Source organism: Acromyrmex echinatior, chromosome 2, assembly GCF_024713525.1.
Source record: "Acromyrmex echinatior isolate Ae372 chromosome 2, ASM2471352v2, whole genome shotgun sequence".
NCBI classification, from domain to species: Eukaryota; Metazoa; Arthropoda; class Insecta; order Hymenoptera; family Formicidae; genus Acromyrmex; species Acromyrmex echinatior.
The window spans coordinates 17066555-17091071 of record NC_141853.1 but is presented as its reverse complement, the minus strand read 5'-3'; the positions used below and the strand labels follow the sequence as shown (position 1 = coordinate 17091071).

General features: G+C 32.8%; 1 protein-coding gene across 4 annotated transcripts; it reads right to left on the bottom strand.

Moving 5' to 3' along the window:
• Positions 1-1661: 1661 nt before the first annotated feature.
• On the bottom strand, positions 1662-23920 carry LOC105143449 (high-affinity choline transporter 1). 4 transcript variants are annotated; one of them, XM_011051791.2, is made up of 13 exons: positions 23621-23920; positions 15689-15918; positions 13491-13598; positions 12868-13096; positions 12324-12552; positions 11229-11466; positions 11030-11136; positions 10857-10960; positions 10413-10543; positions 9779-10047; positions 9103-9702; positions 7836-8086; positions 1662-7257 (listed from the first exon to the last, which is right to left on the bottom strand). In XM_011051791.2, exons 2-13 carry the CDS (start codon positions 15864-15866, stop codon positions 6984-6986), a joined length of 2718 nt encoding a protein of 905 aa, XP_011050093.1. In that variant the 5' UTR covers positions 15867-15918; positions 23621-23920; the 3' UTR covers positions 1662-6983. The 4 variants fall into 4 exon arrangements, with proteins under 4 accessions (XP_011050093.1, XP_087272464.1, XP_087272474.1 ...); XM_087416338.1 differs by having other exon boundaries at positions 1662-7267; positions 7837-8086; XM_087416348.1 differs by having other exon boundaries at positions 1662-7267; positions 7837-8035.
• Positions 23921-24517: the final 597 nt, after the last annotated feature.

Genomic DNA, 24517 nt, shown 5'->3' with positions numbered 1-24517 from the left:
TTGTAAAGTTAATGTTAAAAAGATCTGAGCCTTTCTTTACAAACATACACATTGCGCATAATATAATATTGTACAATTTTTTAGTACTTGTAAATAGTCGAACATTAAAACAAGATTTTCGAATTAATCTCTATGTTCGAAGAACGGTTCGCGTTGTTATCTTATTAAAGAAATAAAGTTCAACAGATGATTAAATATTTTCGATACCTGAATTGTTATAATACTGTTACATATTTCTCAAAATGAGCTTGATAATATTCGAAATTGTTTATGAAATGATCTTCATTTATTTTTAATGATATACGTTAATCATATTTTTATACGCGTCTCTCCAGTATATTATGATTGAAATCGTCTAAAACTCGCACATTAAAATGTTATATATAAAGTTTTAATCTTAAAATTTTTTAATTTTAAAGAATTTTATGAAATTGTTAGGAAGATATCTTACGCGTCATCTTGAAGACGATGTATATCTTAATTTAGATCTTTGATACTTTGAAATTATTTTTAGATATTTCATATATGAAATGAAAATTAATTATATCGAAACTCAATAGTAAGAAAAAAATAGGAAAAAAGAGCTGATGTTAATAAATATTTGTATACAAATAATAATACTGGTATGCAAATAATATAATATTTACACAACTTTGTTAATTCTGCTCTATATCATTACTGTATCATCATATTATTACTGTATGTATTACATTCTGTTATGTATAGCATGTATCTATATATTCGCATTCTTGTGAGGAAAGTGACACAAATAAAAAATATATAATTGTTTAGAAGAGGAGAAAAAAATTTTTAAATTGATTATTTATTGTAGTAATATTGAACATAATTTAACTTAGAGTTAATTATTAATTGTTTGTTTCAAGTTCTCTCGAAGTAATGTAGATATTAATTTTGTTATTATCTTTAAAAACTATTCTTATTTTGATTTATCATTTTTCCTGATTGAAGACCGATGATTTAGAACACAATTCACACATAACATAAAATTTGAAAAGGTTTATATTGTGTATGGATTTTATACTGTACATATATACTTGCGTCATTTTTCTCTTGCGAAAATGTTGTATAACTATATGTAATAGATATAAATCAATTTTTATTGTTAAAAATTCTAATGTAAGTACAATATTATAATGAAGTAAATGTCGTAGTTCCGGATGAATAAAAATAAATTTCGAATATTTATTAATGAGATATTACCTCTGGCACCGACTTTTAATTTAAAAAAATGAAGTTGTGCAAGTTGTACTCTTATGTAAGTTAAATGTAATATTTATTATTCAACGTTTTCATTCATTGAATTTTATACTAAGAAAACTAATCAAATATTTTATCACCGATATCGGATGATAAACAGGGATTTTTGTGTTATATAGAGAATACAAAAATTAAACATACTTTTAAGAATAAGATTCTAATAAAGTTAAGACACATAGAATTTGATATGTTAAATTCTAACAGTTTCTTATTGCATTCGAGAATATTGTATCAAAGATCGGAGACTGGCGTTAAACGAGATAATTAAAGATATATGAACGAATAAGTTAAACATAAGTTAAAGAACACGATTATAAAAAATAAATAAATAATACTATTGTAAGATGATTGACATACATGTTTTTGAATAAATATTATTACGATTTGCGTTCATCTCCTTTATTCGGCACTTTGAGCGACATCATTCATTACAGCAATTATTATCCTAGTCACTGCGATCATGACAAATACTGTGATAACATTAGAGACTATTATTAATGCGATTGACTTATTTAGTATGATGAAAATATCTAAAACAAATATCAAATAAAATTCCGAAAATTCCGATCTTTATGAAATTTCGTAAAAATATCTTAAATGACAAACAACTATTCATGGAAAAATTTTTAGTGCAAATGTTACTAATCGGATTCAAGTTGATTGAGATAAATGTTTCAATCGGCAGCACTTCACACATCTTTTATCTTTTTACACGAAACGTTTATATTTAGATGTTATATTGACAAATTTTTATTTGAGTTAAAGCTCCTGTCTCACTGGAACTATTTTAGATTACGTTTGAGATACTTTTATCAAATTTCATCGAAATCGGAAAGTTTTTCTGGAATTTTATTGCAAATATCGGACGTTAATGCTTTTTTTTCTCTCTCGATCTTTTTTAATGCTGAACTCTTATATCAAGGCGAGCTTAAGTAACTAACTTGTTATACATTAGCTGACCGTATCCGCCAAAAAGATTCAAGGAGTTGATCATGCAGTGATAAATCTTTGTTAGCTTTTTCAAATCCCACGTCTATTTATTGAATTATACTTTCGTGTCAAAAAAATCTTATAAATTTTTAGCGAGTCTTTTAAAATCTTTATCTTTCAGAAAAAAAATCAGTCTTCGGAAAGAATTAAATTCAATATCAAAACCAATTTCAACAGTTTAAAATTTTGATTAGTTCGAACTGAATCTTAGAAATGAATCGACTGTTGCTATTTTTATTGTCGCGAATGACTTTAAATGTAAATTTTTCTAAACATGAATGTTTATGTACCTTCAAATTAAAGAAATTACACAATTTTTTCGCACTAGATCCTCCCCAAGGCATATCGGCGCGGTCAAGCCAATGGCATTCTCTTTATCTTACGCTTTGGCACATAATTCACGTTGTTCAATATATTGATTACGTAATTTATCCGAAGATTGAATACACTTGTTATATATACTACTTATTAACAACTAGTATATCATGTAATATATATATATATATATATATAGATATAAACGCATACATTACAAGGGATATTTCTTACAAAAGCTCCGATGGTCGCACACGCTCGAGAAAATCCAAATCTTCAGAGAAAATAGATATGTAATATATACAGATGGATATATAAATACCACGCGGGAATAATTACATATACAAACATGAAGAATTACGGAAATGATAAATGGAATCTAAGTAATAAAATGATACCAAAAGATGATATAATAATTTCTAGTGGCGTTTATTATACGTTACCATGTCGTCTTTTAACTTTGCTTGGAAAATTTAAATATTACGCGAATTTTACGATAATAGAAGAACAAATTTAGGAGAACAAATTTTCAATGAAGTGATATAAGATATTTTATGAGGATTTTACTTTGCATTACACTAAAATTAATATTCTATTAATATTCTATTAATATTTATGTTCGGACTAGAGTTAAATGTTCTTGTAAGTGGTAGAATAATAGAAAATAAGAACACGTATCGTGCGATCATCGAATCACAAATTATTCTACCTTAAAAGGTTAAGTACTATGCTATGAAGTACTTTCTTTCAGTTCTTCACGAGTCGATTAAGTCTCGAATACTCGTCTTCTTAAATTTAATAATACTGATGCAGGTATTCGATGTTCGTCTCTCCGCTATTTTTCTCGTGCACGTCTTACAAAAGTGTGTAGAGAGTCTAAAGATGGAATTCGAGTATGAAATCTCACTCATTTCAAGTAGCTACGATTTGTCCCTAAGATTTAATGCTTATTTACAATGGAAAAGTGTGAAATTAACGATTGTACAACATTTGAGAACAACATTTAGAAACGATATTGAAACATGTTATTTTCCACATGTTTTTTGACTTTATGTTAACATTATTTTCATTAATTGAATACCCGGGAAAAAATGTTATATATTTGGATATATTTTATATACATAAAATATATCAATTTTATATATGTATAATTATATATAATTTTATATAATTATATTTAATTATAAATGTGAAACACTTTTTCCCGGGTAAATATTAACTAAACTGCAATTATATGTATAAATAGAGATTTTGCTGATTATTCGACTGTTTCACCTACAATAATCTATCCTTTAAATTAATGGAAATAACATAACGATAAGTAAATCTTCACATCGCGCATAAATTCATATAGTATCATATTTTCCAACGAGCAATGAAAAAGATATTTTTGTTATCTATAAAGTTCCTTTGCGCAATATAAAAGTGTCCCGCTATTTATATCTGATGATTATCTCTATCATTTGTATTCACTCCTTCTACATATATAATTATATATATTATTGAGCTTGAGAAAGACATTCCTCACTAGTAACGTGGATTAATCGCAAGAGAATAATCCACGTTTATAACTATACTTATACAATATTATATAATTGTGTATTGTGCTATATAATTACTACGGAGCTAGGATATATCGCATCGGTGGAAAAATATCGTACTTTCTTGTTGGCATATCATAAATTTGCATGTTACACTCTTTGGACGTTCCGTTGTTAGCAACGATGTAAGCTCTGCCGATTGTGACACAGCTTGCAGCGTCGTTTCTCTCACGACCACATATATTTCATATCTCTTCTTTCTTCCTCTAAAACTAAACTAAAGAGGAATAGTAAATGCATTCATTTGCGGTTATCATTCGGCGTTATCGCATGATCTTTTTAACATGATGCCGAGCTATGTAATGTCAGAGGCAAGAGAAATGGAAAGTATACTTTCTATAGATTCAAAAGACACATGAATACATGTGTTCAATTATGTTAACAGAGAATATAAATGTTTCAATCAATTCACGTCAAAAATAATTTATTAAAGCAATATATATAAAGATTATGTACGGTTATTGTTAGAATTATTTTGCTAATTATTCAGCTGTTGGTTAGACATTCATGCTGTCATTATTTTACAGAATGCTTCAAATTTTATGATTGTTTATGTTTTTACTCAAAGAGATTTTTTGATCAATTTCTATTGATTAAGTTTTGTACGCGGGCTTATATATTGTAAGAGAATCATTCGAGTTTTCAGTTCTCTCGTCTTCGACATTATAAAATTTGTTAAGATATTCTAATACAAGTGTTGTCTATCCTCAAGTTATTATTATTTAATGACTATTAATTAACTGGGTCATATTAAAAATCTAAAATTGTTATAAATGTTGCATCAAAATCCTTCTAAATTGTGTATACCTACATATATACATCAAGTATGTGTATACGCGCGCGCGCGCGCGCGTGTGTGTTTGTGTGTGTATGTATGTGTGTGTTTACAAAAAATTATAATATTTAATACTTATTATACGAATCAGTCAGGCCTCTTGGTTTTTCAACAAAACAAGAGATTGCCTGCTGTTGGTTTCGTCTTATTTTAAATTCAAGTGGAATGTTGCGAAATAGGAGACTTTACAAAAGTTGGTTACGTTACCTACAAATTATTGGTTCCATATATAGTTGTCAGTCTGAAGATTGGTAAGTGGATCTTATGAACTATCCTAAACGCTGTTTCTAATTTCACATTTTATATATAGTATACAAATGTCTAATTATTTAAGCATTTTTAACACGGTTTAAAGTAGCATAACAAGAAATTATCTTGCTCGTGAGAAAGAAACGAGTTTAGTTTAGTACTATGCTTCTGTATACATAAAAAATACAACAAACATCACAAGACACGCTCGACAAGAAATATATATACTGCGGCACACAACATACAGATATAATAGAACCTAAATAAATTAAAACAAATTAAAAAAAAAATTTATTTCCAAAAATATTAAATTGTAATTACACCAATTAAAGTGTTAATAATTCGTTGTGTAATTCTACTCAATTGCGACAAAAAATGTTACATTTATGTTCTTTTTATCCAAAAGTTATTCAGAAGAAACAAATGAATGAAGAATATATAAATATACACGCGTTTATATCAAGAATTACTTTAATACATTTCTACTTCTAAGATCGATTAGCTTCATATCTGGACATTGTCATATTATCCAATTCTGATATTAATTCTAACATCAATTCTAACTTACTTTTATGAAGTACCTTTCATAAAATATTTCCTTCATCCACTTGGTTCTTCATGAGTAATATCTATAAATGTTACTCGAATTATTGAAATAAAAATAGAATGGAATGCGATAACGTAGCAGTAACGGAGATTATAACACGTAAATTATCACAAATATATAAGTGTGTAATTCACGTAGTTTCTAGTCCGTAATACAAAACGCTCAGTATAAATTCTATTAACTAACGAGCCAGCATACATTTCATCGATTGAGAAACTTCAGTCTCTCAATATACACATATATATCTCTCTCTTTTCCGTATATGTAAATTTGTGACAGTTCTAGATAGAATCCATCGTACAACAAACAGAATTACAGAATTGAGTACGCCAAGAGAGTGACGGGGCGGGTCTTATGATTGTCCTTATTGTTTCGTGTTCTCCAAGTATGCCTTAGAACAGGGACGTAACAGTGGAATAGCTGATGCAAGAGATTTGTTTTATACAACAAACACAATGTCGCAAATGAAGTTATACTCAGTATTCTTAATTCAAGAGTCAATCAATTTATTTATTTAATTTTTTTTACGTAAACGGTCACCTGGATGTTTTTACATGCTAATTAAAATTACTATTACAATATATTGCATATTATTAACTATTTATTGATATTTTAGAATATATTTACTCACAATTTTCCGGAAAAAATTAAGTAGATATTTAACAAATGTTAAACATGTTAAGTAGCTTGTTATGTCAGTAAAAAATAAAAATTCTAAAAAATAAAAGTTCTAAAAAGTAAAAGTTGATATAAAGTTTTTTGTATTGCAGATTTTCAATGGAATTTTATATCTAAAAAGATTGTAAAGAATAGAAATATAAAAATACTCCAGGTGACTATTTCTGGATTAATCAAAGCAGCCATCGTTGTTCTTATTCTTCCTATTCAGGAAAAAATTTTTCAATGCCCATTTTATACAAAACCTCATGCTTTTAATTTTATTCTCTATCTCCCATCTAAAAAAAGATATATAAATTGATGAATGGAAAAACTACGAAAACTACGGAACGATATTTTGCACCAGCTGAACGTGTCAATTTTAACTTCATAAAATCCATAAATATCGTTTTCGGTTCTGGAGATTCTATTATAGTTACGAAACCCCATTTTAGAACCTGCTGACGGCTTCGTCATCGGTGACGAAATAATTAGAACTTTTCGCAGCAGAACTGTACATGCTGAAGGTGGGACTGACAATCAGGCTGCTCGTGTTGCTGAGCTCCGTTTCGTTCGTCATCGACGAGTGCCTACCTATTGTTGCTAGGCGCTTGTCCTTTCTTGCTAATGTCATACGGCAATCATCCGGCCTTAGTGGCATCGATGGATAATTCGGCTGTCTGGCGAGCGTTGTCAATGCCACTCGGTCGCCTGTGTCATTGAAGCTGCGCAAACGTTTGAGAAACATAACCAGAGAGAGTGTTCAATAATCGGATCTTTTACAGCGAATATTAAACTCTCTTTTAAGAGAGAGAATTCATTATAAGATATTATTTTCAACAGCACCCCATTATAAAGGATTATAATATTTTCATTTCATCTTATATTGTATATACATAATTTTCATTATACTGTATATATTATTCTTTTTGATTTATTGATATATGTAAAATCGAATTTAGTTGAATTTAAAAGAAATTCACAAATCTTACGAAATAGATCACTAAAGTGAAAAGAAAAAATTTTTCAGAGGATAATATTTATTTTCATTGTCATTTCGTGCATAATTGTTATTCTGTAATTTGTTGTAAGCAAAGTTAAATTCAAAAATATATTTTGTAAAGATGTAAATTTAAGAACGAAAGATTTTGAAATTTCTGTATCTAATTTTTAATAATGTATAGTTTTTTTGTTACTTGTAACATTAAGGTACGTAGATTTTTATAAGATATTATGTGTCAAGAAGAAAAGATTCTGAAATCTTTTTATCTAATTTGTATTCCTCGCGTTTTCTCATAGATACCTGTGATGTCGCACAATGCCCCTCTTTATCTTGCAATGATCAGGCCCGCTCTGTCCTTCAACCGCGGTCCCATGGGTTTTGCATGCCTCTACCCCCATCGACGGCACGGGGGATAGAGAACCTGGTCCGTACGAGCTGCTGCTCTGTCTTCTGTCCAGAATGTTGACTAGTTCCACCGACGGTGTCGGTGAGAATGTGCTCTGAGGACACGCGGCACAAAATGTCGTCTCATGGGAGCTATGTATGGGAAGCTATGGGAAATCTACTTCAATACATACTCCAACAGCCAACGCCAAGATTGCGAGATCGCACAGGATCTCTCTGAGGACCCTCAATTTTTTCAGGGTCCTCATACTGCGAGGATCCTCCGGATCTTCACTATTTTTATTGATGAGCAATTGCGCTACTAACAGGTAACCAAACATATGCATAAAAATAATATATGCGTAAAATTCAATTAAGCAATCCAGACAAGCAAATAATAATTTTTTATATCTTCTGCCAAATGATAATAAAATGTTTCAGAATCATGTAGAGGAAAGGAGACGATTATGGAATAGATGGGGGCTGTGAAATATCATGATATGTTGTATTACAGTTTGCGATGCATTCTAAGGGTGACCGTTAAAATTACTTATTACTGTTAGTCTGTTTAGACGTTATAACATGGCCATTAATGTTTACTGCATGAGTTGCATTTCAGTTTAGCATTTTACTCGAAGAATCTCTACTTATATTTATATCTTATGTTAATATTCTATGATCTCTACTTATATTGATATTCTATGATTAACAAACTTTATAATGAAAGCAGTTATTTCAATAAAATAAAATAGTATTTCAATCCTTTCCTTTCCTCTACATTGCATTTGCTAATAAATTTTTTATTTCAACGAAAACCTGCGATACACGGAGAAAAACGATAAATTAACAAAAACAGAATTCATCAGCGTATTAACATTAAAGAGTCAGCGTATTAAAATCAAAGGAAGAAGCTACGGATAGGAAATACTAGGAGATATTCGAGACTTCGCGAGGCATCCTCTCTAAGGACTTCCCCGGGACCTCGTCATCTTTATTACGAACAATCGTACCGCTGATAAATAAAAAAACATACACATAAGTAAAACCAGTATATAGAATTTAATAAACTAACTCATACAAATAACTGAAGATACAAAATAAAATGCGCGCAAAAATGAAACGATGGCCCGACTTGTCCCGGGCTTTATAAAGACGACGATACGTCGAAGTCGTCATCCCTCACCTGCAGCGACGGTCTCCGTAACGTGCCACCCTCCATACCGACGAGCTTCACGCCCTTCACACTCTTCCTAGGACCTACGCTGGCGGGTGGGTTCTCTTGAGCGTTTAAATTGTACTCCATGTTGCTTCTCTCGACAATGCTCATCCTGTCGTTGTTCCGTGGCTTCTCGTTGCTGGGCCCGAGCTCGCAGCCCACTTTGGCGTAAGAAGGAGCACACGGAGTGATCGGAGTCGCTGGAATACCGATCGACCGGGTGGGCGAGAGTACTCCGCCCTGGGGACCAAGAGGACTCCGCAGATTCCTCACTGCAAGAATCTGTTCTCTGCATGCATCGTTCTGTATCGGCGTGTACACCGGGCTCGCCATGGAGACGTGTCGCGCCGGCGTCGGCATCGCGCTACGCAGATTTTGTAGATTCTGGTTCGCTCGTTGCACAACCGACGTCCCGATGCTCTTTGCCTTCGACAGCTCGGCAAGATCGTTGCTGGTCATCGCGTTATCATCGCCACGATCGACCGCGTCCTCGTGGCCGCAGGTTCTTTCGTCGTCGTAAACGCATGTGCCGACGCCATCGCAGGAATCTATACCCGATGTTGATTTCTGTAAGAGATCGGGTGCGTTATCGATCGACCTAGTACGCCAAACAAACGATACTTAATTTATGATTTATAATTACTGAGGATGAATCCATGAGAGTGGCGCCGGAGCTGCTCTGCATGACGCCCGGCTCCTTGGACTTTTTGGGAGAGTATATGTTCAGTACGTCGCAACATTGTGGAAAGTATCCTTTGCCAAGTAGAGTTCTGGTGAGAAAACTAGTGAAGAGTTGAGTGAAGAGGGCTATCATCATGACGGCAGTGCGAAAGGGAAACTTCTGGGTGCGCGTTTTCTTATCGTAGAACGGATATTCGATCAACGGAAGTATGCCAAGTCCTCTTTCACCACCTGGAAACATTTACGTGTTTGAGCTTAAACTTACTTATAAAATTCTAAATTTTTAGATGATATTTTAAATTGTTATATAAAAAGATTTTATTTTTCAATACTTACAAGATATAAATCATAAAAATTTTTTTAATTTGCAAAAGAAACAATAAGGCTGCTATAAATACTAAAAAGGTTTCCCAGTCTTTTAAACTAATAGAGTAATAAAAATCTGAAATGTAGCTAAAAATATATAAAAGAAATTACCACATTTTGAAATTACCACGTTTGAATAACAGAACATAAAGAAAAGTCTTTAAATATCGTGTGATAATCTTATTTATATTGTTTGAGTAATTATTTAATAATTAGAAGTTGTCACTAACCACCGAGACGCAAGACGATAGCGATAAAATATCCCGCCAAACAGCCGTAAGTATCCACCATAGTAGGCCAATGGATAACGGCTAATAGTTGTGGGAACAGAACAACATAGACAAGATCGGCGCACAAGTACCTTCGAACAAAAATGCGACATATTTTTATACATTGATCGTTGTTACATTAAATCTATTCAATGAATGGCAAGCTAATTAATTTGGCGAAGAAACGTGAAAAAATGTAAAAAGGCTTGAGATAGAAATAGAAAGTCGATGTTAAGAAAAAAGTAAAGTCGTTAACTGAAAAAAAGATACAGCTCATGTTTTCTATCAATTATTATTGTCGGCTTAAAGAGAATTTTTTTTTAAATACATTGTAATAATTGTCAAGACTTATAGGAATGAGCAAATGTCTGTTGTAAAAAAATAAAGAAAAATAGGTTTACTTACGAAAGATAGTAGACACTGCTGACCGTAAGAGCGACGAGAGTAGACAGTATGGAAACCGCGATTACGGCAATTCTTAAGACCCAATTTAGCTCACGTTCGGACGCCTGTAACGAAGGAGAAGCTTCAATGATGTTTATTGGTGCCATTGATTAATCGGCGTAAGTTACGCTTACTTTTGGTCGTATCGTGAGTTTGTAAACATTCCTAGTAAACATAGAGCTACTGGCGAGTATACTGGAGTCTGCCGAGGACATTACTGCCGCTGAGATCGCACCGAGACCTTTAGCGAGATTGATACAATTGTAAAAAATAAAATCGAATAATCCTCTTATAACTGGAGAGAAATAATTTTAGGATATATGGTAAACCTACCAACAAAAGATACCCATTGAGGCGTGAGATATCGCAGGACCATCGGCATTGCGGCGTTTCCATCCTCCGTGGTGAACGTTCTGTTATAACCTGGTACCGAGGACCAATCGGTGGCACGAGCAACTACCCCAATTAAAGCTGATGGTACTGCGAGTATCAAGCAACCGAACATCGAGGCAATTGATAGAGTCGTTGCAACAGAAGTACTCTTAATACTTAGAATTCGTTGAAAATAACCCTGAAGAAAAAGATTGTATAATTCAAAAGGTGTTAATGATATTAAATTTGTGTGTGATACGATACTTTTATTATTATATAAAAAGTAATTCAATGCTCGATTAAATAAATTAAAATAATCAGTTAAAGAGCTCAGAGCACAAGCAAGATTATAATTAAGCGCTAGACTTTTTTAGAATTTTTAGAATTTTCTAGAATTTTCATGTCATTATAATTGTTTTAACTGTATTTGTAACATTGAAAATGACAAGAAGGTCTGTATTTTAATTAAATATAATGTTTAGTAATTTATAATAATAGCAAAGAATATCTTGCTTGTGCTCTGAGCCCTTTAACTGATTATTTTACTAAATTATTACTTCCTAACAAATAAATAAAATAAATAAAATAAATTCTTTAATAACCTTCTTAAAACTTATCTTTCGTAAAGGTATTGTAAGATTCTTAATATTTAGGATTCGTTAAAAATTCCTTGTAAAAATTTAATACTAGTACTAGCCAATTAATCACATATTTTCGGTATTAAAAGTATTAATAATACTTTAAAATAAGTAATTAATTAACCAGTACTAGTATTAAATTTTTATAAGGGGTATAAAGTTTAAAGAAAAAGTAGAATGCCTAAAAACGTGTTAATAATATAAACTTGCTGCGGCATTAAATTATTACGTTCCAACAAATGAGTAAAATAAATAACAAAGAAGATCAATTCGTTAGTAATTTTCTTAAAACGGCACGTTCTTTTTTATAATAGAATTACAAGATTTTAAGGTACAATTCGTTCTATTTCGAATTTATCAAATAAATAATCTTGCAGATGTGATTTAAACTTTACTGTCATCTGAAGAATCAAATTACCTGCCAAGGTATACCACCGAACACCAGCAACAGCATGCCGTCCATCCATTCGCCCATGTCCTCATTCTTCACGTGTCCCAGCCAGTCCCTCGGGGTCAGATGATTCTCAAATGATACCGCAGGATGTACCATGGAGAACGGTGCAGCTATTACTAAACCCAGCAGAATGCACAGCAGTTGGAGGGCGTCGGTGCACGCCACGGAATACAATCCGCCGAAGACTGTATATCTGAAAGTACACTTCGCATTTCTTACCTTGCTCGTGTCTCACAAGATTATGTACAAAGAATATGTGTTTCCAAAGTTCTAAGAATCACGCGAGTCATAAATCGATGGATAAAAGATACTCCTTAAAAATTTTTTGAAGAAGGTCTAGAGAGAAAAATGGTTCCGAGTTGGGATAAAGTGTGTTCAAGTTAAATGGGAACTATATTGAAAAACCACAATGTATGTTTTCAATTTCAATTCGATTGTACAGACAATTCTTTAGAAACTTTAGAAACAGCTCTCGTATATCGAGCGTGACTGCTTCCGTTATCCTTACATGGCCGCCAAGAGTGCGGACGCGCAAACACTGATGTTCGGATCAACGCCTGCGACGACGGCGAGCGAGCTTCCTAGAGCTCTTAGAACGGCGCCGCACCAGAATAGATCACCACACAGCGCCGGAAGGAAGAGCAAGCCCCCGATGCCCGCGCCATATCGTTCTTGAAAGGGATCCAGCATCGTTACATACTCGGCCTTCCTCATCGGACGCACGAAGAGCATGGCACCTACAATATAAATTTATTATTGGATGCGACATTAATTAACAAGAAAATCAATGACATAGAAGATATGAATAATTAAAGACAGTTATTAGTTTCGATTTGTTTGCGATTTCGTTACTCAAGAACTCAAGGAACACATTAAGTCAAAAGAAAGTCAAAATGACTTCATTTTGACGTCATGAAAGTCAAATGATGAATTTTTATTACAAAATTTGACTATTTATTGATGTTAAAAATCAAAATAAAGGCATTTTGATTTTTTATTTGATTTTTATGTGTTCCTTGGATTCATTGTTAAAAATAGAACCAGATCTAATTTTGCAATCATTAATTGCAACATTTTCGAAGTATATTAAATATTTCCATTTTCTAAGTATATTAAATATTTCCGACGTACCGAAAATCAGACTAAGGCTGTATCCGATGGGTACTTGACACCAAGCTAAACCCCTCGTAAACATGGCCTCGGCGGTTCCATTAACGAAGGCTCCTCCAACCCATGTCGCTGCACACACCCACACACACACACACACACACACACACACACATATATATATAAAATGAGTAAAAATAATCGTAAAAGTAATCGCAAAAATATTTGTATCCTTTCAATTAAAACAATACTCTTAAGAAAATTTTTATCGAATTAAAAACAGAGGAAAGGACATCATAATAAAAGAGTTAAAGAGTTGTAAAATATCATATCTTAAGTTTGCTTTGAATTTTGAAGATGATCGCTTCTTCACAGTGTTTAGACGTTATAACATAACTAGTTACTATTGTTAATAGTTTATTGCGTTTTGTTGTAAAATCTGAATTTCAATTTTACAAGTAAATATCTATTAAGTTGCTTCAATAAAACAAAATGATAACCCACTTCTTTCCTTTATATGTTGCATTAAAATTCTTCATTCTCATATATTACAATAACTGTCGAGATTTGTTACGCCAAGATAAAGTACGTCATGTCAGCGAATTTTTTTGCGTCAAGTTACACGCGTATAAATAACGAAACAAATGCATAGTAAATTATTCCTATCTCGTTGTCCAGTTTATATGAAGAAAGAAATGGGAAGGAAATGGGAAAGATAAACGAATCGTTGAGAGAGAGACGGAATAGAGGGAAGGGAATGTACTTGACATCACATTTTTTTTTATACATGCATATCTCGGTGTGGTCATTACGGTAATGAAGAACGCAAAGAGATATTCAGAACATGCAGTATAGGAGAGAAATGAGAAAATTTGACACGATTGAATGAAAGCAAAATAAGCAGGTAGCTTGTAAAAATAAAATGGATTAAAAGAAAAATATAATCCATTTCACAAACACACAAAATCTTCTTTGTCTTGAAAATTGGAGCTGAATTAAAAATAGCAAAGTCAAAAATATATCCGCGAGAAGGTGAGAGGAAATTTTAAATAAGACAACCGACGCCGACGTGAAGATGCAACCTACACTTCCTTTTACGACGTCACTTCTTATACAGTACAAAGCGGTTGACATGTGTCGATATTGGAGAGAAAATAAAGTCGAGGCGTGTGCACCTTTTTACAAGATAATTTTGTAAAGTCTGACGGAGGATATAACAAGTCTAGAAAAGAGGCGTTTTGGGCGCGGCATCTTATAGCAGATTATCAGTTCTATGAGTGAATTCAATGCCTGCAGAGGCTGACATTTGCGATAATTTTTTAAAGTATATAAATTTTCAATTCTCCAAATTAAAAAAATTAATTTGTGTATTTCTATGCCTTTTTTTAACTGCTATAAAGAGATGGCAATGTATTAAATGTCGAGAATGAAGAAAATGTAACAAATAATATCATCCAATCAATTTCCCGAGGAAATATCAATCAATCCTTCGAATCGTGAAAGGACTCATGAATAGTCGAAGGAACACAAAAGTCAACAAAAAATCGAAATGGCATCAAAATAATTTTATTTTGATGCTAAAGTCAATCAAATTTTGTAATAAAAAAACGAGTAAAAAAAATCATCATTTTAACTTTTTCTTAATTTAGTATGTTCCTTGAGAGAGCTTGCAGGCACAATTTTTCTCTAATAATATCCGCATATTCCGATATCACATAATGATCACAAATTGATCCTTGGCTTCATCGACATGTTTCAAAGCAGGAAGTCCGCATAATAGAAATTGATTCTAATCAGGGTCACATGTGACGCGATAAATAGATTTGTTAACTCAAAGTGGTCTTGTCGTAATAAATTTTTGTTTCAATTTTTTTTACTGCCCGAACGAATTAAGGGATCAATTCCAGCAGAACAACAGGTCAGAATAAATATCATAAAATGACATTTAAAAATAAATCACGACTAATCTAAAAGTAATTTATGATAATCATTTTAGAACTATTTTATAATGTCATTATGTGACTTTCAGTTCAGCTCTCAGATAAAGTTAAACTCTTCGATTAAGTTCCTAGGTTTTCCCATGAAAAAGTTAGAAGAATTCTATTGACAAAGTAGGTTTTACGAAGTGAAGTTTACACGTTGAACACGTAACTGTAACAAAACGATCATGCAAAATTCATTTTTTTCCCTTCTACGTGGTTGAGGTATTCGAAGACGATTACCAATAAGGGTGAAGACACCGAGCAACGGGCCGAGGCGTCGGTTTGCCAGCATCATGTCGGCCTGGAAGTGGCCCTGCGCGACTTGCCTCCTCTTGAACGCGGCGGCCCATATGCCAACGGCCAGCACCGCGACATAGAACACGATCACGCCGATTACGCCTGTCACGTACACTCCCATTCTCCTCTTCGCACCGTACTCTCGTCTGCTTCCGGATGTGTAAGCTCTGTAACTGAATGATTGATACTAAAAGTAACGTAATAGCTACCATCGTCTACGGAGAGTCGCAAAGTACTTGTACTGTCTCAATCATTCACAATGAGTGGAACGTCTATTTTTGTTGTTTTCTCTCTATCTTCTTCAATGAAATTCGTTTTCCAAGCAGAACAACAAGTCACAGTAACGTCAAAATGACGTTAAATAAATGATTGAATTATAATAATTGAAAAGTAACTTTTAGTGATCATTTTGGAATCATTTTAACATTACTTTGATGCTATGATGACTTTTGGTTTTACTTGGGTTGACAATAGATTCTTTTATTTCTTTTATAACAGTTTTATGGGAACAATTTCATTAAGAAAGTTTCATTCAAGATATTTCTTGTCGCTGGTCATAACATAAAGCTATATAAAGCCATAACAGCACTGTAATGGTTAACAACCGGATGTACGTTATTATGAATTTGTCATATAAGATGTTTGGTAGTTGGATGATTAATGCAAGAAAAAAATCAAGGTCTTCGAATCAGGTATTAAAGATAATGGTTCATTCTGTAACAGTTTGGAGCGCGTTTTATTACCTCTGTGTCTACAAGTCGACTCTCTGATCTCACATTCTCGCGTTCGGTCGCTCGCATCTATCTCCACATACAAAATATATTTATCTGTGTCCTTATCATTTGAAATTATCGATTAAATTTTTAATAACTTACTGTAACCGTTTTATGGATATTATTGTATATAATTATCGCTTACTTATTAAATTGCAATTCTCTATACACCGATATAAAATGCTTCCACTCTGGTTCCTTTAAATGGTTAAAGAAATATAAATAGATGTAAATAGACGATATGTAAGAAATTAACGCGTTTAAAAGAATTATGCTCATTGCTTATATATACCGTATGAACAGACAAAATCTTCGTATATGTATGTGTATGTATATTCTGTGTACTTGTATGCTATGTATACATTCGACTCTCCGTAGCAATATAATCGCCATTGATGTATGTCTATTGTAATATGTATTATAATATGTATTGTGAAAATCCATACAATTGAATATTTTATTACTGTACATTTCTCTTAATATTGTATATATTTTTAACAAGTCTAATAATAAATATATTTAACAAATCTAATAACATGATCATTACATTTGTGAACGGCCAGACAACGGAGAGACATAGAGGTAGATACGCATGGATTAATCGGATGTAAAGCCATGCTCTCGCGATCAATACTGCGTTAATTATTCCATCTCCTTGATTAACATTACCGTACAAATAAGTCTGTGTAGATATATCTCCACTAGCTAGTCAATATAAGAAGTTCCTGGCCTTTAATATTTAAAAATTGATATCCATCGTGAATTCACGTTGGAAAGGCAATATGTTCCGAAAAAAAAAGAAATTATTATCGGAAATATTAATTTACGAAATATATTAAATTTATTTCATAGATATTATATTGCATTAGCAGATTGTTTTAATTGCATCAAAAGGGTTTTTAAATCGTTAAAAAAAAATACGATTTGACGTTGAAGCATATAAATGAGCAAATATACTCTAATTATTTTTATATATCGCCGCTTTGATAGAAAAGCAATATATCAAAAATAGCAATTTTTAAAACTTTACATTTCTAAAATTCTGAATTAGAATGTGTACTTATATTAATATGTACTGTACAAGTATAGTTTAATTAAAACGTTGTTCAATTTACAATTTTAAAGATTCTCTTTTGAGAAAAGTTGCTAATTTTAAGACGTACATCTTATTGTTATTTTAAGATACGTTTTATATGGATACATGTGTATGTATAAATATATATATATATATATATATATATATATGTGTGTGTGTGTGTGTATGTATATGTATATACATATGCATATATATCTATATAAAATTGATTAAATTTGTTGCATTCTCAAGTAGCAGTAACATTAAAAGACAACATAATAGCATCTAATAGATTAAAATAGATGTCGTTACGTCGTCCCTTGAGATTGCTTTATCTCTGCTAATCTAAGTAGTGGAGCAACATCAAAAGACGACATAACGTTTATTTTAATTTAAACATGACAGGGTGTTCTGTAAGTTTTTGCTAACCAGTTTTGTGTAGATAGAACGGACTAAATTGAGTTGAAAAACCCTCTACCACTTTGCAATTTTTGCAATAATTAACAAAATATTAATTACTAAAAATTGTCGAATATTGGTCTTGAATAATTTTTTACTCAAATACTGTCAACTATAAAAAAAAACTGCAAGAAATAGAAATCATATTTTCTTCTCATAGAACTCTAAACATTTTTTATCAACCTTTTAGTATTGCATTTTCTTATTTTTACTAACATGAGAAAACACGGTATTAAAAAATTCTGAAAAAATTCTGAAAAAATTCTGAAAAAATTCTCAGAACTTTATAAGAAGAAAATAAACAATTTTTGTTTCTCGCTGTTTTCCTGTAAAGTTGATAGTATTTGAGTAAAAAATTATTGAAAATCAATATTCAGCAATTTTTAGTAATTAATATCTCATTAACTACTCACTCAGTTTTAGTCCGCTCTATCTATACAAATATCTATCTACAAAGCGAAAAACTTACGAGACACCCTGAATATATTGTCTTTAATGCCATTCTGCTACTTGGGAATACAGCAGTCCATTCTTTCAGGACAGATGTTATAGAATAATTAATATGAATTTTCTACGAAAGAAAGATTGTATGATGCTGAGCTACTCTTTTCTCCAATATCGAGAGCTCTTTTAGCCGTGCACGATAACTCCGTGACCGATGACATACAGGTTGACATTTACTATTGAACACATTTCGTGGGAGTCTGCGCCGAGGCAGACCGTCGCTCTCTCGTGAAAAAGCTAATCGAGCGCGACGGCAATAGTATAACGCGGTTTAAAATTCAAGTGTGCCCCAGATATCGGACAGGATAGGTCGTGTAGGGTCGTGACCTGAGCGAACGCGGTGCACCGAGTCACGTATAAAGTTCAGTCGAATTCCGTAACGGTTCTGCATTATTAATTTGCGCGAGACGGTGTTCTTAGGACCAAGAAGGACCGAGAAGCCGAACGTGCCGCCGTTGACGAATAGAAACTATCAAGTGCACGCACATATACGTACAAATGCACACAGAAATAAGCCCGCTCAATGAGAAGGAAAGGAAGGAGCAAAGAAGGACCGAGAAAAAGAGATAATATTGTTCACGATATTTACAGATGCTATCTCTAGCGTAAATGTACGAACGAAAGTATAAAATGTCGAGGGATCGATGTCAACCTTTATGTGAGATATTGCTGACGTCTCTCTCGACGCGAAACTTTTGCGCAAAATTCAGACAGTATTGTCGTAAACCGTTTGAACCGAATTAAATAGGAACGCGCACGTCGTCGGATGCTTTTACAATTCTAGTGCATATAAAAACCGTTTGGAGATTAAATTATTAAAGTTCTGCATGGCCGCGTATATGGGAGAATGAGAGGTACGTTCGTTTCTCGCAGTTGGAAAACTATCGGCACGTCTCTTTTAAAACGCGCCTTTAAAGTGCGCTTTTACGTTACGTTTGCACGTGGACAGTTTTAGAATACAACCGCGTCAATTGATGATCTATTTAACATCCATGCTATAAAGAGACACATACCGCGGTTATATACTTAAACTTCAATAATCGATAAACATGCCTGATTGCAGCGACATTTCCATTCCAAAATGATAATCTGACGGGGAAAATTAATTTAATGAACAAAAAATTTTAATGAACAAAAATACTAAAGGAGGTATTGAATTCAAGAAAATATTTTTCTCAATTTAAATTTAATATTTTATCTAACAAAAATAATACCGTTATATATATATATATATATATATATATATATATATACATAATTATGCTTATGCGTTATAAATAATCTAAAATAAAAAGTTATTTGCAAATTAAGCTTTAAAGATAAAAGTGAGTTGCGAAAAAGTTACTTGTTTTTTATTTCCGTATATGTAATAAATTAATGTGAGTTTCAGATTTAACAGTTTGAGTTGCCGAAGAGATCATAAAAATTTATGCGGAAAATACCAATTAGCGTGTTCGTCTTTTTCCTGTTCTTCATGTCGAAAACTTATACTTTTTAATTTGTTTTTTTTTTATTGAAAGAAAACACTTCAATTATCAAGAATTGTGATAGAAGCTAAGCGTATCAGTTACATTTATGCTGCTGAACTCGTTAATATAACGAGCAATGCGAGAAAAATGAGCAATGCGATTGCGCTGCTTATTCAAATAGTTAAGTTATAAAAATATTTAATGTTGAGCATAAAAACTTGTCAAAAATGGCTTTGGATTAAGTGTTTCGATAAGAACGATCAACACCAAATTTAATTTCAGTTTTTTTTAACATCCGACAAATACAGTTATCTCGCTTTAAAAACGCGATGTCGATGGCGAGTAAATTTACTTCTTCGTGGTAGGAAGTAATCTTTTGTCGATAATGTGCTCACGCCTATGATCTCATTATCTCACTGACGCAAAAATAGAAGAATAAGCTAATACATGGTCGTGATGAAGGGTAAGCAGCCTTCAAAAGGGTGAGGGAAAGAGAAGAAAAAGATGTGAGAGGCGACCGATGATAATTTTATGCAAAAGTGTCTTTCAAGGCTGAACAATCGTGGAAGAATTTTTCAACAGAATTTTTCAACAGGATATTCCCAATTGAGAACATCACAGCCGGTTATAAAGGGAAATAAGTAGATAGGGGGAAAGAGAGAGAGAAAGAGAAAGAGAGAGAAAGAGAGAGAGAGAGAGAGAGAGAGAGAGAGAGAGAGAGAGAGAGAGAGAAAGAGAAAGAGAGAGAAAGAGAGAGAGAGAGAGAGAGAGAGAGAGAGAGAGAGAGAGAGAGAGAGAGATTATATTTGCTATATCATGGAAGAGCCTCTCGAAAGGGATATAAAGGTTGAAGTAACGGGGTGGAAATATAAACGAAATTGAAATGAAATACGTGAACTACCATATATTGATTCTGCCACGATAGATGTTTAAAAATAGCGAACAAAAAATTATTGTTTTACATTAAGTATATAAATTTAATCTGCTGTTACATTGGAGATCGAAAAATTTGTAATAATTTACTCAATTATATAAATAATTTTTCAACAAAATTAAAACGTTACTTAAAATCAGCGTAAAAAGGACCAAATTCAAAGAATATATTTTTGCTTGAAAAAAATGATTATAAAGAAATGTTTAGCAAAGCATTTTTAATTTAAAATCTCAGTTTTCGAATATATAATCGAATATTTTATAGCTCATTTCTCTTGAGATCTTTTTCGGAGAAATTTTTTGCGAGAAAATGATGTTACTATTATTGAGGGAATTATTCGCCATTAAATTCAAATTCTTTTGTCACAATTAAAAGAATTTTCCAATTAGCTTTAAAATTTACAGAAATTGGTTATATTGGAATTAATATAGGTCTGAATTTAATAGCGAATAATTTTCTAACATAATAACACGTGACATGCGACTTTGAATCTTTTTTAACGCTGACTTTGATTTTGTTAAATAGACAATTATTAATTATAGATTAATTATTATAGTTATAGATAATCTCTCTGTTCTTTTCCCTTTTTAATAATATACTGTTAATTTTTTATAGAATTTTTATTACTTTAATACTAAAGATTTACTATACATACACAAAACGACATTGCTTCTTAAAACATTAAGATTCGTAAGCTATGACAAATAATATATCGTGCCATAAACGCTTGTCTTTAAGTATTATTTATTTTCGTCTTCAAGTATTATTTCAGTTTTAATATATCCATCAGAGCAAAATATTTCTGCATTCAAATGGCAGCTACGATTTCATCTCTCCAATAATACAAGAGACATAAATATCTTTAATTGTGTTATCTCAATTTAATAAAAGTAGAGATGGTGATTGAAAATCAAATTTTTACAATCACCTAATTTTATCATACTTGTTAATAACTGACATGGCATCGTGTACTTTTCAATATATATTGACAGCTTCAAGTTTCAAATTAATGTTAAAACGCATCTGTTTAGCTTTTGAAATTAGATATACAAAATTTATTTAAGCTCGTTTTCATGAAACGTTAACGGCGTTAATTGTTATTCGACAAATGCAAAAATATTGAATGACAAAAGCATGTAGCGTAATGCGATGACATAATATGATCATTGAACTGAGTAAAAATTCAATATATCACTGCCATTAACAATACGTGCGTTATAAAATTAGAAGCAAAGTTTCGGCAAAAATAAAAAAGAAGTTAAGTGAAAAACAAGCATATTGTACCAGGTTCGAGAGATTGATCGCTCCTAAATTGCTAGCAATATTCCGTGAAGCTTCGTAAAAACTAGCGAAAACCAGAGAGAAACAATGATTCGTCTAAGCCGAAGTGCACTTGGCTCGCTCTTGACGCGAGTAAAATCAGCGCACACGGTTTATCTTTGAACACGAAAACCGGGCCGTTCGTTGCCAACTTTCCGTGCTAGTCAACATCTTACCATCGTGCTTGTCAACATCTTACCATCGCAAACGCCAAGTAGCCGCAAATCGATCCGCGCTTTATTCATCGATTCCATTCTCCGAGATAAACGTAAAAGAGGAAGACACCTAATTGCGATCTTGTACCTTTTTCAAACGATCTCTGAATAATGCAATGTGCAATAACGTGAGAGATAGCGTCGAATTTTCTTCATAATGATGTGTGTTATATCCCTGCAGAAAGAGAGAGAGAGAGAGAGAGAGAGAGAGAGAGAGAGAGAAGAGGAAAGGAGAGAGAAATTTAACAGTAGTAATAGTTTCAGGAAATATTCCTCTAATTTTTTAGCAAATGTCTCTCATTTCGAAGAGTGAAATCTTACTCTCAAAGATTGAAAACTGAGCTACCCTTTTTCAAGACTGACTCGATTTCCACTTTTTAGAGTGAGATTCCGTTCAAAGAATTCAGAGAGTAAGAACAATATAATGGACAAAGTGTCAGATTAAAGAATTTCATTCCTTTTATTTTTAATGCAATGTAAGGAGAAAGCGAATGAATTGGTTTCAATTTGTATAACTATCTGAAACCGTCTACGCCCAATTTTAAGTAATTGAAACAATGTAGAATTACGATAAAAAGGAGTTATTAATATTGCTCGAAAATCATTGGAAAAGATATAAAGCATGTGTTTAGTTTGCTTACAATATTACTTTAATTAACATTTTTATGTGAAACGTTATTACTATTATCCATATCTTTCATAGGAAGAGACATATAAGATTTATTCTTTTTCCAGAATTGAACTTTTTGCGGTTTATCTTTCTTTTTTTCTTTTCACATTGACTAATGTTCAGATTTCCATCAAGTGTCATCCAGATATCATTTTATCCATGTTGTTCACCGAATGTTAAGGATCGAATGATACCTGGGAGACACTTAGATGAAAATCTGAACATAGCCTTAGAGAGAAAAAGACGAAAGCTGAACACTTACGGTTCACAATCTAAATTGTCCCATATGTGTAGCATTCAAAATCGGATTTTCAGGAATTATACAAGTATATACATGCCTGATTGAAGTTTAGACGTAGCATATCGGGCAGGGTAGAATTGAGCAAACGAGAGAAGGAGAAAAAGAGAGAAAGACAGAAAGAGAAGGGAGTGAAAATTCGGAGTCGTACTACTTACCACCGGTTACCCCTGCAAAATCACGTAGCGCATCCCTTTCACGCGGACGTATCCATCCCACCGTGTGCGTCTCGATTTCCTTTTCGCCGCGACGAAGAGCTCTCGCCGAGGAAGGAAATCGGAGCTCCTCTTGCAGCACGCGGATGCAGCCTCGCACGCTCCGTCCGGGCGTTAGCCGTGCGACAGAGAGAACCCAGGCAATACGACTGAATCTCTTCTACGAATTCAGCATCCCGTACGGCTAACACGCTGGACCGCCACCACCTTGCTGGGGGTAGCGCGCGCGTCACGGACAAGGACGGAGCGCCGGTCGCGCGCGCGCGCAACATGTATAGGGTGGTGCAACCGGAAGATCAGTGATCTCCCGATGAGAAGATACATTGGAAATACGAAAAACTTCTTTCACTTCTCATGCTGTCTGAAGAAGCGATTGACCTTCTCTAGACGAAGATTGAAAATTGGAAATCCGAGAAATTTTATCAATCGACTTTAGCATATAGGATACATGGAACAAATTACTTGGATTGACAAAATTTTTGGCAGATTTGATGGAAAAATTAATTTAACATCGAGTATCAAAGAAACGATAGCACGAACATGATGGACGATAAAACTTTCGTCTATTTCAGCTTATTGAAGTGATTGAATGTAATAATGATAATTCTCGAACACCGTGTACATGAATAAAGAGCGAGCGAGCGAAAGAGAGGAAGAACTGATCCAACTAGGAGCTATATAATAGAAGGGAAGAGAGAAATATAAGCTCATAGCAGAGTAGGAGAGAGATCTATGTAAGGAGAGAAGCAATATAAGGACGAGAGGCAATGGAGGAAAAATTGGTAAAAGTAGAGAAAAACAGTCACGCGGAACGGGTCAATGTTTCAATGTGATAAACGA